The 18,201-nt window shown below is 37.2% G+C and overlaps 1 protein-coding gene across 1 annotated transcript; it reads right to left on the bottom strand.

Moving 5' to 3' along the window:
• Positions 1 to 723: 723 nt before the first annotated feature.
• On the bottom strand, positions 724 to 1,722 carry LOC102847319 (olfactory receptor 8S1-like). Its single transcript, XM_006888220.1, has one exon. The coding sequence runs from the start codon at positions 1,720 to 1,722 to the stop codon at positions 724 to 726; it is 999 nt and encodes a 332-aa protein (XP_006888282.1).
• Between the last annotated feature and the right edge of the window lie 16,479 nt (positions 1,723 to 18,201).

The following is an 18,201-nucleotide window of genomic DNA, read 5'->3' as shown; positions in this document are numbered from 1 at the left end:
CTGCCAGATATTCTTTTCCAAGGGTCATCTTTTGATCTTTTCCCCTTGAGATTCACAAGCATATGTAGAAAAGCAAGATCCAAAACAATTTTGAAAAAGGAGAATATGGAGGGTTTCAAGCTTATATTATCAAGCAATCAAGCCACAGACTGGGACCTACAAATCTGTCATTAATTTTAAAAAAAAAGGCACTAATATAATTTAATGGAGGGAGGAAAATCTTTTCAGTGTATGATATTAGAACTGTTATGGTTAGGATTGGATAAAAGATGCAGAACTAGGTGGAAAGAATGTTAGGGCAGATTGTTGTTGTTATGTGACGTTGAGTTGCCTGCGACTCATAGCTGTACAACATCCCTAAACTCTGCTCTATCCTGTGCCAATCTTATTGTCTCCAACATGCCCGTCCCCATTACCCCTGTGACTGAATCAATCCATCTCATCGAGGGTCTTCCTCTCCTTTGCTGTCTCTCCACCCTCCCAAGCATGATGTCCCTCTCCAAGGACTGATCCCGCCTTGCAACATGTCCAGAGTATGTCAGATGGAGCTTCAGAATCCTTGCCTCCAAGCACCCAGCTTGCTGGACTCTGCCCCCAGTATTTCTCATTCAGTAACTGTGTGATGGGCTAGAGAAATTGTTTTTTCAGTAAGTTCATAGGTAATGCTGCTGTTGTCTGGGGATGCCACTTTTAGCATTTCTGACCTAAAATATCTTTTTTCCCTTAGAAAGTATTTCTGTTCCTGAAGATCCCTTCTCCCCATTCTCTGACTGAGTACCACAGAGAAATCCCCTTTGCAGAGGAAAACATTTTCTGCTTAAGCATCTTCTGCAGAGCCATCTTCACCTCTTGGTTCTTGAGACTGTAAATGAGGGGATTCAGCAAGGATGTGATCACACTGTACTGAATGGAGACCACTTGCTCAAACAACGAACCTGAGGGGGGGCTAATGTACCTGAATAGAGCTGTCCCGTAGAAGAGGAGTACCACGATGAGATGGGAGGAGCAAGTGGAGAAGGCTTTGCCTTGGCCTCTAGAAGAGCTAATGCTCAGGATGGCAGAAATTATTCTAGAGTAGGAGAAGAGGATCAGAGGAAGTGTCAACAGCCCTAGAAATGCACTAGACCCAGACAGAAGCAACTTGTTGGCAATGGGATCAGTACAGGACAGTGGGAACAGTGAAGGTAGCTCACAGCTGAAGTGGGAAATGATGTTAGACCCACAAAAATGTAATTTACAGATAAAAAGATTATTCACTAGTGAGTTCAGAAACCCTACCAGCCATGATGTGCTGACCATCACAGTGCAGAGAGGCCTGTTCATGACCACAGTGTAGAGCAGAGGATGGCAAATGGCAGCATAGCGGTCATAGGCCATAGCGGAGAGAAGGCTGGCTTCTGAACACCCAGAAAGAAGGAAAAAGAAACTCTGGGTTATGCAGCCCCACACTGAGATGCTTTTCTCCTGAGATAGGAAGTTGTGCAGCATTTTGGGCATGGTAACTGAGGAGAAGCACATGTCCAGGAAGGATAGATGCCCAAGGAAGAAGTACATGGGGGTGTGGAGGTGAGAATCCACTCGGATCACAAGGATCATTACCAGATTTCCCAACAAGGTCAGGAGGTACATCACCAGGAAGAGCACAAAGAGCAGAGCCTGGGTGTGGGGGTCAGCAGGTAGTCCAAGGAGGATGAACTCAGTGAAGATGGTGAGATTGCTCATAGTTGTTTATAAATTCTATGCCTAGAAAGAAATCAGTGCTACCACATGCAGTGAGTCAGCAATCTAAGTCATACTGTCAGAGCATTCCCATATCCCAAAGCTTAACAACCAGTACTACCACTTCCCCATTACAATTAGAAAGGAAAACCAGTTTGAGTCATTTCAGTTGTGACTCTCAGAGTTTCTGTCCTCTATAGTTGTCCTGATTTCTGCCAGTGAGCACACAAACGTTTCTGGAATCTGAATCAGATTATATACTTTGAACATTAGGAGTGTATTCATGAGGGCAGGGTAACAGAATGTTTTGCATGAGATTATTTTGGACCACAGAGACATTTAGTTGCAAGCCTTTTCTGTATTCACATTTTGGTCTCAAGAACTATAGAACTCATCACTTTATTCAAGACATTCTTTAATAAAGAAACAAACAAATGAAACAAAACTCCTTGCTGTCCAGTTGATTGCTGCTCGTGGCAACACTATAGGACAGACTAGAACTGTGCACATAGGATTACCAGGGCTGTAATCTTTACAGAAGCAGAATACCACCTCTGCAGCCTGCAGAGCAGCTCATGAGTTGACACAGGCCTTTAAAGTAGCTCCCCATAAGAAATAAAAAAGGTCTCTTAAATACTGCTGGAGGTTAGAAGGAACCTTCCAAACATTAAAGGATGCCTTCAGAGTACCTTCATCTCCCCAGCCTAGTACTAACAAAGCTGGAAAATTATTTGTGGCAATGGATTGGAATTTTTCAGGACAGCTTTCTTCATGGACCTGAGCTGATACATTCACAGCATCCCAGAATGAGAAGATGGTGACCGAAAGAGATTAAATGACTTTCTACTTACCAGACAGCTGAACAGTGGAATAATCAAGAATTAAACTGCATGTTCTGCCCAGTCCAGCATTCTTTCTATGATAGGAACCCTCAACAGGTAGACAATATTATGAAATCTAAACTATTCTGAGAGAGAGAGAGAGAGAGAGAAGCATTGTTATACTATGTACTTAAATTTGAAAAAAGACATTGGACTTGAAAGCTATGGGAGATTGAACAAGATACTTAATCTTTCTAAAGGTCAATTTCCACTTCTTTAAAATGAGGAAAAGTTTCATCTATTTCACATGGTTGATATGAACTTTAAATATTATTTTTGATGTTTGAAAACTAATCTCGTGAGTCAACTCTGACACTAACCTGCTTAGCTTAGAGACCTTGGACAAATCCCTTTAATCTTACTCTGCTTTTGTTTTAGCTTGATAGTGTGATGATTGAGTGCTTAATCAATATTTCATTTCCTTCCTCCTTTATTATTGCCTTTGTTGCTTAGGAAAATGTCTGAGCCATGGCTTTTAACTCGATCCACAATTTTCACTGGGACCCTGAACAGAATTACTGCAACAGCTTTTCCTGCTTTATCTCAGAACTAGTCTCCACAACTATTGTCTCTCTTTTTCTGTCTATTTTACTTTTTCTTTAAAGGCTGATGCTGCTGGTATGAATAGAAAAGCCATGACAAAGGAAACTAAGGAGAAAAATTAGTATTTGGAAAAATGTTCAACTTAATTCATTAAAAATTAAACACTCTTCAAAGAGTGACTCCCCATTTCCTACACTGGTGATGGTTATATAACACGATTCATGCAATTAAAGGAATGAAATTTTACATGTGAAAATGTTAACTTGGCAAAACTGTGTTATTACATACTTTTTTACAACAATAAAAAGGTAAAATATGGGGTGGGGAGAAAAGGGCAACAATGAATGAATGGAATTTCAAAATCTCTGTAGATGTTCACTGAAATTAATAATAATAAAATTTTAAAAAGGTAAAATAAAAACATGGACTCAATTTTGTGATTTTTTTCAATTTCCAAATATATTTGCAATAATAATCTTAAGAAAACTCTAGTTAAGGTGACATATAAACATTACTGATGGCTTTGTAAGCCACACACTTGGACATGTCGATTCTCGAAGTCCTTAGATTTCTACTATGAAGAAAAATGTGACATGCAGAATGACTACACTGAACCATTACATGGTCAAACAAATTGCAAATAACTTAAATGTCTCAGTGTCTGGAATGCAAACTAAATACCAATGATGAAGAATATGAAGTTGTTATGATAATCACAAGACATGGGAATTATGGTGGCCTAATGGATAAAGAACTATGATGTCAGCCCAAAGCTGATGGCTTAATTCACAAACAGCTCCTCAGGAGAAAGATGGACTTTCTCTTCCTGTGTGATTTACAGCCTCTGAAAAAACTGCTGGAGGATCAGGTGTAAGTTTCAACTCAATGGCTATGAGTGAGTGAGACTAATAGAGCAACAAGGAAACATACATATATTGGCCAAAAAACCAAAACATTTAACTTTTTGGTTTGATTAGAACTGGCCTTCAAGACACCCTTTTCTATGATTTCCCCCAAACTCCCATCAACTCCCTAGCTTTAACTGTATGTAGTTGTTTTTTTTTTTAAAAAAAATGACATTCCTCTCCTTTCTTCTTTTATGGTGCACTCAAAGGAAATGAGCTTAGATTTAAGAATATTTCTTAAATAAGGAAGTAAGAGAGTGCCACTAATGAGGAGGTTTATCACATTTGAGTCATGTTCCTCCTTTTAAGAGGATCACTTTTTGTGGAGGCTCAAATAGGTAGTTCTGATGGCCTAGTGGTAAGAACTTGCTCTGCAATCCTGAATGTACACATTCGAATCCACCAGCTGCTCCATGTTAGAAGGGTGGGCAGTTTCCTCCTCCCAGGTGATTAATTGCCTCTGAAAACATGCCAGAGGGTCAGCTAGAGGTCAGTTCTGACTCAGTGATACTCAATAACAACAGCAGCATATACACAGTTGTTAGGGAGGAGAGTTAATAGACTAGTATTATCAGGAGGAATTACAGAGTGAGGAGCAATGAAGACATGGTTCTGAAGGGAAAGAGGAATTTGGATGGAAGAAATCAACAAGAGAAAGTAGAAATAGAGTTAAAACATCTGCTATTACCTTCTAGCACTAAGATTTCAAGATATAAAGACAAAACAATGCAAAACTCATTTTTAATTCCCATTCCTGACAATCATAGCACATGAGGACCTCTGACACTTCCTATGAGGTGGATTGACAGCATGAGTGCAACAGTGGACTCAAGTGTGTCAAAGATGATGAGGATGCATGAGGTTTTTGGATCTGTTGTTCATAGGATCGAGGGCACCTAACAGTAATAACAATAACAGACTGACAGTATGTATGTCTTATTTGTAAGCAGAGGTAAAATGACAAGATCTCTTGCTTTCCCTGAAGCCGTAAGTTACTAGAATTCTTGTCATGAGACTCAAGCTAGAGAGAATGAGGAGGCCTCTTGGTTTCCTGCCACAAATCACATTTGAAGGAATGATTCACCATTCCTCCATTTGGATGACCTCCTTGCAACTCTTATCTGCCTAAAGAGGACCTGCTTTTCTGTCAAGGACTGGGTCATAAAAAGAGGAAAAGAGAAATGAACAGATACTCAACAGATGTGTATGTATTCAAATATCTTGTGCCATTCTTCACCCAGTAAACAACAATGACAAAACATGGTCTACTAGTTTACTTTAGGTAAAATATTTTCCCCTATGCTTGATTTAAGTTTCTTTCTCAGTACTGTGTATAGGTCTAATAAGAACAGGGTTCTTCTATGTTTTACAAACCAGGAATGCCTATCCCATTTTTAACCATATGGTTGAGCAGGACAATTCTGAATCTAATTCCTCATTGGGGTCTGAGCCAATTGCTTACTGACTTCACAGTCAGCAAGTGGAATCAGAAAACACTAGCTAGGCCTTGGGCAAAGTCCATTTCATTTTCTGAGAGTTTCTAGGATTAGGCACTGGGTAGGGATTTCTGGAAAAGCTTAAATAGCTGGAATTTTTTGCATTTGAACTTTTCCTGCCTTGCCATTTTTCTGCGGTTACCTACATCAGTCTTGAGAAAAGCTCCTGGTCAGTTTGCAGAAGTCTTATATTTCTCTAGTCCAATTCTCTTTGGTCATCTCTTTGCCAAGGTATCCCTGGGAGAGGAGCACAGGTAAGAACCCAAGGGAGTCAGAGATTGCTTACTGTTTATGGAGGAGGCTGAAGATATTCTCTGTCCTGTTAATCAAATATAACAGAAAGCCTTTGAGCAGTAGTAATAGAGCCATGCAGTTTTCTTCTAAAGAGGCTTCTTTTGTCTATATGTGCTAGCAGTAAATGAAAAGAAATATATTAGTCCTATTCCAGTGGTCTTGCAGCTACAAATTTCAAGACCACATTACAGACTCTCAGAATCATGTGCTGTTCTGAATCCAAAGAAAAGTAAAGAGAAACACAATTCTTGGAATTTCTGATTTTAAACATACACATGCTTGAGCAAGTTGGGCCATTTTAAGTCAAATTATACAGTTGTTTCTTCCCAAAGTTTGGTTTTCTACATATTTTCCCCAAGTACATTATTAAAGAGTTCCAGACCTAACCTATTCATAAGAATAACTAGATTGCACAGGACAGGGCAAGGTTCTACTCTGCTGTTCATTGTGTTGCTGTGAATGACAGTCCACTTGTGGGCACCTAACAACAACAACAACAACAACTCCTTTACTTGGGATTCTTGCCTTTATCAACTTTTGTAGTTAGCTAACTCTGTAGAGCTTTGTCAGAAACTTGACTCTGTATTTCCTCAGTGTGCAAGACTTTTGCCTTTTTACTACTAAAACTTTTTAAAAAAATATAAAAGAATATCTAGATTGAAAGAGTTATTGGGTAGGCAGCTGAGTCTGCAAGCTGAGAAACAACTGGACTGATGGTCACTTTGAATTCCTTGAAGTCCAAATAGAAACCAAGGTTTGGCCTCATTAACTTGGGAATTTCCTTTCATGTATGTATACATTTAATTTTAGCTCATGCATCTGAGCTAAACTTCTTAGCTCATTATTGTTTATTGACAAGCCACCCTTGGTTGATTTATTTCTTTTTAAATCCATGGTCTCTCCTCATTTCACTACTTCCCATAGGCACTTCTTCTGTTGTATTTAATTCTTATGCTTTTGTTTGTCTAGTTAGATGGATTATGTAGCTATTTTTATGTGTTGGACTTCTAATTGAAAAGTTGGTTGTTGATTAGCCCCAAGCTTTCACTCAAATCACAATAAAAAATATTTGGAGCTTCAGAAACCCAACTGAAAGTCACCGCAGGGTTTTGTGAGTTTTTAAACAGAAATAAAATGGATCTTTTTGTTTAATTTTTGTTGTTTGTACAAATTATCTTGTATGCTGGGATCATGTTAAATTCACTTATTGCTTCAACTTTGTTGTTGTATACCATCGAGTCAGAACCAACCCATAGCTGACCCTCCTGTGAGTTTCAGAGGCAGTTAATTACAAGGGAGGAGACTGTGCATCTTTCTCCATGGAGGTGGACTTGAACTGCATGCCTTTGGGATTTCAACTCAGCTTCTTGCCCCTAGCCACCAGAGCTAGTTTTAAAAATTTTACTTAAAATTGTTTGTATTAATTTACAAATAAAGATGGATTCACTTCTTCCATTCCAATCTGTATGTCTTTTCTTTTTCCTTATTCTGTTATGCTGACTAGCACTGCCATTACAGTCTTTAATAGAACTTGTAAAAATAGACATTACTACCTTGCTATTCATCCAAGTATGAAAATATTCAGTCTTCTTTTAATTTAAATAAGATAATAGGTCTAGGGGTGTGTGTGTATGTATGTATTGTTTGTCGTGGAGTTGGAACCAACACATCGTGTACCCTCCAACAGGTTCACAGAGGCCATAAATTGCATTGAAGGAGACTGCCCATCCTCCTCCCCCGAAGTAGCTGGTAGATTCAAACGATGCATTTTTGGGACTACAGCACAGTTTCTTATCACTAGGCCACCAGAACTTCCTAAGGAATTCCATTCCATACTTAGTTTGCTTAGGTTTTTTGTGTATTTGGGGTATTTTTCTTTTTAATAGTAACTGGTTTGATGGTGGTAGGTGTATCCTAGTCAGTGAGAATGGCTCACGATAAGGCAAGGTTCAGAGCTATTGTATATAGGGCCACTATGAGTCACAGGTGATTTGATGGCACATAACAACAATATGCATATATATCTTTCATTTAGATTCACAATGGAATGGAATGGGATGGACTGACACAGCAACTGCAGCAACGAGCTCAAGTATGTCAGAGATGATGAGGACGGCACAGGTCTGTTGTTCATAAGGTCCTATGAGTCATACTTGACTTGATGGCATCTAACAACAACAAAAACAATGTCAACATTAGACAAACACAAATTCAAAAAAGTTTTCTCTACCTAATATGGACAACAGATGGAGAGTCACAAGAATCTTTATACATTATTAATGGGAATATAAAATAACAAAAAGCTTAAGAAATGTTTTTGGATAATCTTCAGCAGGGTCTTACTCGCATGTGATATTAATGTTGTTGTTGTTGTTATGTTTCATTGAATCACCCGCTAGTAATAGTGATGCTATGTACAACAGCTCTGAACCCTTTTTTATCTTGAGCCAATTTAATTGTCTCTCACATACCTACCTCCATAGCCCCATTCACTGAGTCAATCCATCTCATCCAGGGTCTTCCTGTCTTGCGCAAACGTGTGCCTGATCCAGGCTATGGTCTTTGCAATTTCTTGCTATACATTAGAAAATTAGACAATGACCAAGGATGATAGATGAAGAATCAATGCCTTTGAGTCATAGTGCTAGAAAAGAGTATTGAATATACCATGGTCTACTAAGATAACAAAATTTCATCAAGAAAAGGGTGAGGACACACATCCGCACCAAGAGGAAGCGAGAAGGACTCAGCAATGTCCTGGCCGCCATGAGGAAGGCGGCTGCTAAGAAGAACTGAATGCGCCCCACTGTCCCCCAAAGCCCATCTGATGTATTAAAGTGTAACCAACAGTCAAAAAAAAAAGTCTAACCCAGAGAGGATGAAACCAGGCTGCTCCATGGAGGCAAGGATTTTGACATACTTTGGGCATGTTATCAGGAGAGATCAGTTTCTGGAGAGGAACATTGTGCTTGGAAGGGTGAGGGACAGCACACAAGAGGAAGATTCTGGATGACATTAATGATACTGTTTCATAATTTCCACACTCTATCAAGTTACCTTTTTTGGGAATGGGAATAAATATGGATCTCTTTCAGTCAGTTGGCCAGGGAGTTGTTGTTTCTTAAAAAGACAAACATAAATTTAGAATGTGACATAAAAATTCTATTGCTAGGTATTAATAGAAATTAATAGATATGTCTTCACAAAGACTTCTACTCATATATTTTTAATGGCAGTTTTGTTTATATCAGTTTTGGAAACAGGAATCAACCTTATAGCTACAAGATATATTTTTATTAGGAAAGTGAAGACCATAAGATTAATTCCGCTCATTGAAGTTAGAATTTGGATATTTGAACTTAATTTATTTTATTTACTATCATCCATAAATTGGCCAAAACCAGTAATTTTTCTGTAACAGTTCATTCTCAAATTAGATGGGCAAAGGCGGTAATATGAGAATATATTTTTCTGTTCCATATGTTACTATGCTATTTTCTCATTGGAGAATATAATGAGAAGTAGCTTTCTTTTTTATTTTATTCTGGCACAATAACAAATTACAATACCCTTCAAACTACATTACCTTAATGCCTTCTCTACTACCAATGTAAAAAAAAAAAGCATATTTTTTTTTTTTTGCTGTAAGCAATAGAACTTGCTTAAACAAAATTAAGAAAATAATTTAAGAAAAGTATACAGAAGTGGGAAACAATACAATGAAAGGAGTCTTAAATCAGTCACTGCAAGTAATTTCATTATCAGTGTGAATTTCTATGCCATTAAGAGACTCCAAAAATTTAGTTCTCTTAAATAATAATATTTATGGAAGAGATAGTGGACAACTATTCGATTAAGACACAGGGACAATATAAAGTAGTGGTTAGGTGTCTGAATTCTAGAATCCTGAATCCCTATTTCCCCATATAAATCTTGAGTCTATCATTTATTTGTTTGATGTTTTATTTTTTCATATCTGAAAAATGAGACCACTTACATTTGTTGGAGTGGAAAATGGGATAATATAGGTAATATATTTAGAAGAATTCTTGGCATAAGCATTATTTTTTTCTTTTTTATTATTTTGTTTACAAAGTTTGTATACATTGTGTTTCACACTATTTTCCCTTCATGCATTATGTTTTAGAAAATTGATCACCATTGGACCTTGCCCATCATTACCTTGTCTTTCACCCTGGTCTTTCCAATTTACTTCTCCCTCTTCCCTCTTCTCACCAAACTGTGTAACCCTGTGGTTTCACCCCTATCCATCCTCAGCACTCCTCATGTTGAGTTCACATATATGTTTTACTAGTTATCCTTCTATTTTTACAATAATGGTCTTATGCCGTATTTGTCCTTATGATTCTGCATTAGTTCACTCAGCATAACTCTTTCCAACCTCTCTCAAGTTAGATAGTATTTTTTTAAATTATTACTCCTGAGTGCTGAATAGTATGTGGGAATGTACCACAGTTTCTCAACCCATTCAGTTGTTCTTGGACATTTGGGCTTTTTACATATTCTTGTGATCTTGAATAATGCTTCTATGAACACTGGTGTGCAAATCTCCATTTGTGCCTCACTTCTAATTTCCACGGGCTATATTCCTTGTAAGGGAATAGCTGGATCATGTGGAGTTTCTATGCTCAACTTTTTTGAGGAAACGCCAAACTATCTTCCAGACTGATTGCACCATTTTACAATCCTAGCAACAGTGCATGAGAATTTCCACACCCCACCCCCCCATCCTCTCCAACATTTACTGCTTGCTGCCCTACTAAACTTTGTTGCTGCTACTGGGGTGAGATGGTATCTCACTATTGTGGTTTTGATTTGCATCTTTCTTATTGCCAGTGATTTTGAGCATTTCTTCATGTGTCTGTTGGCCACTTCAATATCTTCCTCTGTGAAAAGTCTTCCCATGTCTTTTGCCCCTTTTGTAATTGTTCAGTCTTTTTCTTCTGGAGGCCCATGAGTATTCTGTAAACTTTTGTTACGAGACCCTTGTCCTAGATACAATTGCCAAATGTTTGTTCCCAGTCAATAGGCTTTCATTTCACCCTGTTGAAAAACATATTTTCATTAGAGATTTAATCTTTAGAAAGTCCTATTCATCAATTTTATCTTCTTCAGATTGTTCATTTCGGGTTGTATTTGGAAGTATCTTTATTCCATAGGCTAACCCTTCTAAACTTGGTCCCAGTTTGTCTCGTATGAACTTTATGGGTCTGGGCTTTACTCCTAGGTCTCTGATCCACCTTGAGTTGATTTTTGTGTATGGTGTGAGATGTAGATCCTGTTTCAGCTTTCTTCAGGTAGCAGTCCAATTTTGCCTGCACCATTTATTGAAGAGGCTGTCCTTTCCACATTTGATTTTATTTCCTTGTCCAATATCAGTTAAACATAGCTAGCTGGATCCATTTCTGGGTTCTCCATTCTGTTCTCTTGGCCTGTGTGCCTTTTATGGTATCAGTACCATGCTGTTTGGTTACTACTGCTGTGTAGTAGATTTTGAGATCTGGGAGTGCTATGCCTCCCACTTCATTTTGTTTTTCAGAAGTACTTTTCTTATTTGGGGTGTCTTTCATCTCCAAATAAATTTGACAATTTCTCTTTGCATCTCCTTAAAAAATTAATTTTGTATCTGTAATGGGATTACACTGAACATGTAAATTGCTTTTGGAAAGATTGTCATTTTCACAATATTGAGTCTTCCAATCCATGAATAAGGAACATTTTCCCATTTATTTAGGTCCTTTATTGTGTCCTGCAGAGATGTTCTATAGTTTTCTTTGTACAGTTCTTTTGTGTCTCTTGTTAGGTTCTCTCCCAAGTCTCTCAATTTATGGTTCTTGTTCACTGCCTTTGACTTGAGCATGATTCATAGTGACCCAATGAACAAAAGGCCTGAAGCCCCTCTACACTTCTGACATTTATCAAAGGTCATAGAGTTTCCGGAGGTATGTTATTTAGGAAGTGGATGCCACTCCTGCTTAGTTATTGTAAATGGTATTGCTTTCTTAGTTTTCTCCTCTGTATTTTCTTTTTTTTTACTGTAGAGGAATTCCACTGAGTTTTGCATATTGATCGTGTATCTTGCAATTCTACTAAATTGGTCCACTAACTCTAACAATTATTTTTGTTGAGTCTTTGGGTTTTTCTGTATACACTAGCATATCATCTGCATATAGCGACAGTGTAACCATCTCTTTGCTGAACTGGGTGCCTTCTATTGCCTTTTCTTGTCATATTGCCCTAGCAAGTGCTTCCAATAAAATATTTAATAAAAGTGATGATAGTGGGCATTCATGTCTGGTCCCTGTCCTCAAGGAAAATGCTTTCAGTCTTTCTCCATTGAGAATGATATTGGCTCTTGGTTTTGCATATATACTTTTCACTATGGTGAATAAATTCCTTCTATTTCAAATTTACTGCATGTGTTAATCAGTAAAGGCTGTTGGATTTTATCAACTGCTTTTCTACATCAATTGCTAAGATCATAGGGTTCTTGTTATTTGCTTTGTTAATGTGGTGATTTTTGTTGATTGTTTTTATGTTGAACCATTCTTGCAAACCTCTTATGAACTTGACTTATTCATGAGGAATTTTTTTTAATGTTGTTTTGGATTCTATTGACTAGGATTTTGTTAAGGATTTTTAAATCCATGTTAATGAGAGATATTCTGTAGTTTTCGTTCTTGGTAATATCTTTGCCTGGTTTTGCTATTAGGGTTATGCTTGCTTCATAGAATATCTCTGGGAAGGTTCCTTGTTCTTTCTTTTTCTGTTTTTAAAAAATAATTTAAGTAGAATTGGTGATAAATTTTTTTCTGAATGTTGATAGAATCCTGCCATGAGGCCATCTGGTCCAGGACTTTTTTTGTGTGGAGGAGTCTTTTTATGACCTGCTCAATTTCTTCTTGTGTGTTGGGTCTGTTCAAGTGTTCTTCTACATCTGTCCTTGTCAATATGGGTAGACCATGAGTTTTAAGGAATTTGTGTATTTCCTCTAAGTTTTCAAATTATCAGAGTATAGCTTTTCATAATATTTTGATATTGCAGGTTTAATTTCCTTTGGTTCCGTTGTGATGTCACCTCTATCATTAGTTTATTGAGTTTTTAGTGTCTTCTCCTTTTTTTCTTTTGTTAAGTTTGCCAGTGATTTGTAAATTTTATTGACCCTTTCGAAAAACCATCTCCTGGTTTTGTTAATGGTTTCAGTTGTTTTTTCTCTTTTCTATCTGGTTGATTTCAGCTCTTTTTCTTATAATTTCCTTTCTTCTAAAGGTTGTGGTGTTAGATTATTGTCCTTTTTTTTATTTGATGAAATTGTTGAGTTAGATCTTTAGCTTTGCTTCTTTCTTTGTTTTTTATGTGAGTGCCTGCCTCTTGCTGTGAACTGGCCCCTGAGGACTGCCTTAGCTGCATCCCAGAAGTTTTGATATGTTGTATTTTCATTATTTGTTTTGAGAACATTTTTTTATTTCATTCTTTATTTCTTCTATAACCCAATCATGCTCTAGTAGGGTGTCATTTAGCTTCCATGTTTTATAAGCTTTATCCTGTTGTCATAAATGTCTAGTTTTATAGCATTGTGATCTAAGAAGATACTTTGCATAATTTCAGTGTTTTTGAAAACATTGAAAATGCCCTAAAATGTGATCAATTCTGGAAAAATATGCCATGTGTTCTCGAGAAGAAAGTAAATTGAGTTTTAGTTTGGTGCAGTACTCAAAATATATCCTCAAGGTCAAGTTGGATGAATGCATAATTTAGACCCTCTGCATTTTTGTTAAGTTTCTTTTGAGTTGACAGAGTGAGAGAGAGCCTTCCCATAAAGTCAGCACTTTTAATTTACACTTTAAGATTTCCCTTTGTTAAATCTATCTGCTTATAATATCAGTTAGGCAGGACTAGAAAATTTAGTAAATAGTATCTTGTAGTTGATATGCCTCTTGTTTAGAGTCAACAGACCTCCTGGAGGGCCTTATATTTAAAAGTTGGGCCTGAGAGATTATATTTTAATCCCTTATTACTATATCTTGGAGGAACATTCTTAGGAGTCATACAGCACTTTGGTCAGTTTGCTGGGATGAGGTAATCTGGGTTTGCTGTGACACTGAATCTTGTGCCATTTGGGTCTCAAGTGCCATAATGGAATGACTATGCCATAGGTGTGCCAGACACCATAATGGCTACTCATCGTGGGCAGTGTTTGGTGGAGTTCCCAGACTGATTTAAGTTTGGAAGCTGGAGTGGCATCCACTTCCTAACCCACATGCCTCTGGAAACTCTATAAACATAGAGAAATGATGTTAGTTGTAGAACAGGTTTCAGGTCTTTTGTTCATGGGTTCTTTAATGAGTTGTATTCAACTTGACAACACTTTGCCATTGTTAAGTGAGACTTGTGTTGTTAATATCGTGTAGGAACATTCTTCTAAATTGTACATCACTCTTTGTTAATTTGCTGTACTGAGGTAATCTGGGTTTGCTACAATGCTGAACTTTGTGCCATTGGGGTGTTAAATGCCATAAGGGTTGCCCAAGGTGGACAGTGATGGAGCTCCCAGTTTAAGACAGGTTTGGAAGCAGGAATGGCATCCACTTCATGCCTATGGAAACTCTATGGACTTGGAGAAACAATGATAGTAATAGAAAGGCATCAGGTCTTTTGTTCATAGAGTCATTATGAGTCATGTTTGACTCGACAGCAATCAACAACATCTTTTGGTAAGAGTGGTGTGTTAAAGTCTCCCACCACTATTGTGGTGCTATTTCTTTTTTTTAATTCTGTTAGTAGTTGTTTTAGGTATTTAGCAGATCTATCATTTGGTGCATAAATTCTGACCAATGTTATGTCTTCTTGATCTACTGTACCTTTAATCATTGTATAGTGCCCTTCCTTATGTTTTATGGTGGTTTTTATTCTGAAGCATATTTCATTTGATTTGTATTGCTACTCCAACTTGTTTGTGGATGCCATTTGCTTGGTATATTTTTTCCCAGCCTTTGATTTTGTGTCTTTCTTTTTCTCTTCATTTTTATATGTACAGCATATGGATGGACTTTGGTTTTTTGTTCATTCTGCTACTTTTTTCCTCTTGATTGGTGCATTTAGTCCATTCACATTAAGTGTGACTATGACAGGTCAGGTTTTATCATTGCCATTTTGCTGTATTTCTTCTTTTGTTTTTTCTTTTTATTATAGTTCATCCAGTTATTTTTGGCTTCTCTGTGTGAAGGACTTCCCTTAAAAGTTCTTGTAGATTTGGTCTTGTTTTCACACATTTCTTAAGTTACTTCTTTTTCACAAAGAATGTGAATTCTCCTTCATATTTGATTGAGAGCTTTTCTGGGTACAGGATCCTTGGTTGGTAATTGTTTTCTTTCCATTTTCTGTGTATGCCATCCCATTGTCTTCTTGATTGCATGGTTTCTACTGAAAATCAGAATTTAATCTAATTGCCTTTCCTATGTGGGTGATTGTCGGGACATGGGTTAATTTCCGAGTTCTTTATTCTCTCCATTGGTCTATGTGTCTTATCATTGTACCAGTACCATGCTGTTTGGTTGTTATGGCTGTGTAGTAGGTTTTTTAGATCAAGAAGTTAAAAAAATTAGTATATATTTAGAGGAATGAAGAACCCAAAATTGTTACATACATGCAAAACTTAGTATGTTTATCTATCTATCTATGATTTGTTATAAGCACCACCAAAAAGAACCACTTATATGTTCATATTTTTGCATTCTTCTCAAATTATGTGCCTCTTTACATTTATAAAGATTTAAAATGAAAGTTAACATCCTTGCCAAATACACTAAAAATCCTTTTCCATAAGTAATCACTAGATTTTTACTAATAAAAATAATGGAATATGGTTATTTTGAATAAAAATTTCCAATTATGTTTTTCTAATTCTTCTTTTACCCCCTAGTTATATTGATTTTGAATCCTAGAAAGTAACAGGGAACTCAAATGGGATGTTTGAAAATAATTAGAGATTTTGTCCATCAACGGACTGAGACTATTCTGTGATAAGGAGGCACAGGGAAGTTATTTTGAGTGACTGGGAGATTTGGTATTTTGTGAGTCTTCACATTCTTGCATTGTTTAACTTCTGAACAGTTCCCAAATTTTACACAGAGAGTTGAGTCTTAAAGGGATGAAATAATAATATAATTTAGCAAGACAAAAAATATTAAGTCATCTCTGCACTATTAACAGTATAGTCAGAAATTCTTGATTTGAACTTCTTGTTTTCCTTAACATAGTCCTTGTATTTAATATCATTATCTCCACCATTCTGGAATAAAGCAGCAGCATCTCAATTATTAAAATTTAGTTATCAGTACATGCATGATTTCAAGTTATTGTCGATAAGTTTTGCTGTTAAATCCCATGGTGTGCTGTGGTTTTCACTAGAGACAGAAGGACTCACTTTCTTTTGTACCTCCGAGTATACGAATCAGTAAAAAATGTCATAAGTTTTGCTGAGGGCCCAAAACTCAATTTTTGGTGGAAACTACAACTCTGGTGCCCTTTTGGTAAGGAGCTTCCCTGCCAACTTATAGTCACATGGTTTGAATCTATCAGCTGTTCCCAGGAAGAAAGATGGGCAGTCTCCTCCCACACATTTTATTACCTCTTAAAACCTGTTGGAGGACCAACTCAGTAGTACACAACAACATATCATTGGAAATTCTTTGGTTCCAAGTAATATAGTTTTAATTTGGTCTTTGTTAGTAAAGATTTTTTTTTTGAAAGGACATCAGATTCAATAAAAGGGATATGGAGATGGATTGTGTATTCAGACTAACTGATTTTATAATCTACTAGTTATTTGATAAAAAAAATGAGAGAGTCTGCTTCCATAAAGATTTACAGTCCCGAAAACCCTATGCAATAGTTATACTCTTGCCTCTAGAATTGCCATGAGTCAGAATAGACTTGATGGTAAATGTTGTGTTGTTATGTAACATCGAGTTGGAACTGATCCATAGCTCACTCTCCATTGGATTTTCCAAAGCAATTAATTACACAGGAAGAGATTGCCCATCTTTCTCTCATGGAGCAGCTGGTGGATTCAAACTGCTTTCCTTTGGATTGGCAATACAACTCCTTACCACTACACCAGCAGAGCTCCTTGATAGTAATAAATATCTTTATTTTACTTGTTGAAGAAAAACCCATCAGGAAGCAGAATGACCAACATATCTCTGGAAATCTCAGAAGCATAGAAGCATGAGCAGTCTTGTTAGGAGGAAGAAGTAGAATGATTGTCTTTGTGAGTCATGCGATTTTCTGGTGGTGAGAAGTTTGACATCACAGTTCAGAGATCCACTGGGCCACATAAAGTGAAGATGAATGAGTTTCCCCCAAGCAAGAGTGATGTGTAGTTACTGAGGGAAAGGTAAAAATATGCTATGCAGGTAAAAATAACTGATGTCCATACCAACACAAATATTTAATATTTTTAGAAAACCATAGCTAGGAACAACAACATCAACATCAAGTAGACAAAGATTCTCACCACTGGCCAGTTGACAACATCATGATAGATAGTGAAGATACTGAGATTGTTAACTGCTTCAGTTTGCTTAGCTCTACAATCAACACTCATGGTTGGTACCAGCAGCCAGGAAATCAAAAGACAAATTGCACTAGGAAAGTCTGCTGTCTGGGACATCTCCAGAGTACTCAAGAGCAATGATGTCAGTCTGAAGATTAAGGTGCACCTGATTCAGGCCATGGTCTTCACAATTACTTGCTATACATTAGAAAACTGGACAATGACTAGGGATGATAGAAGGAGAATTGATGCTTTTGAGCTGTGGTGCTGGGGAAGAGTATTGAATATACCACAGACCTCTAGAGCACAAGCAGGTCCAACCGGGCTGTTCCTTGGAGGAAAGGATTCTGAAGCTTCCTCTGACATACATATTTCAAGGAGGAACCAGTCCTTGGAGAGGGACGACATGCTTGGGAGGGTGGAGGGACAGATCAAGAGAGGAAGACTGTTGATGAGATAGATTGACTTAGTGACTAGGGTAATAGGGAGTAGGTGTGTCAGAGATGATAAGGTGGCTCAGGATAGAGAAGGGTTCAGAGCTTTTATACATAGGATCACTATGACTCACAAGCGACTTGATGGCACATAACAATATCAACATACCTTGGAAAAAGTTGTCTAAGTATGCTTTTCTCTTCTTACCCATATATTAGAATGATGATAGTGGTATAATGGATAATCAGGAAATTCTCCTTAATTCACAGTTACCAGATACCTTGTAGCAAAATAGTTTCGCTTCTCCATGAATATATTTTTTCTGGTTTTTATATTAAAAAGTTGACATA

This window comes from Elephantulus edwardii, unplaced genomic scaffold, assembly GCF_000299155.1.
Source record: "Elephantulus edwardii isolate Elephantulus edwardi_28Jun2011 unplaced genomic scaffold, EleEdw1.0 scaffold00065, whole genome shotgun sequence".
Taxonomy (NCBI): Eukaryota; Metazoa; Chordata; class Mammalia; order Macroscelidea; family Macroscelididae; genus Elephantulus; species Elephantulus edwardii.
The sequence above is the reverse complement of the archived record's forward strand: the minus strand, read 5'-3'. Positions and strand labels throughout refer to the sequence as shown.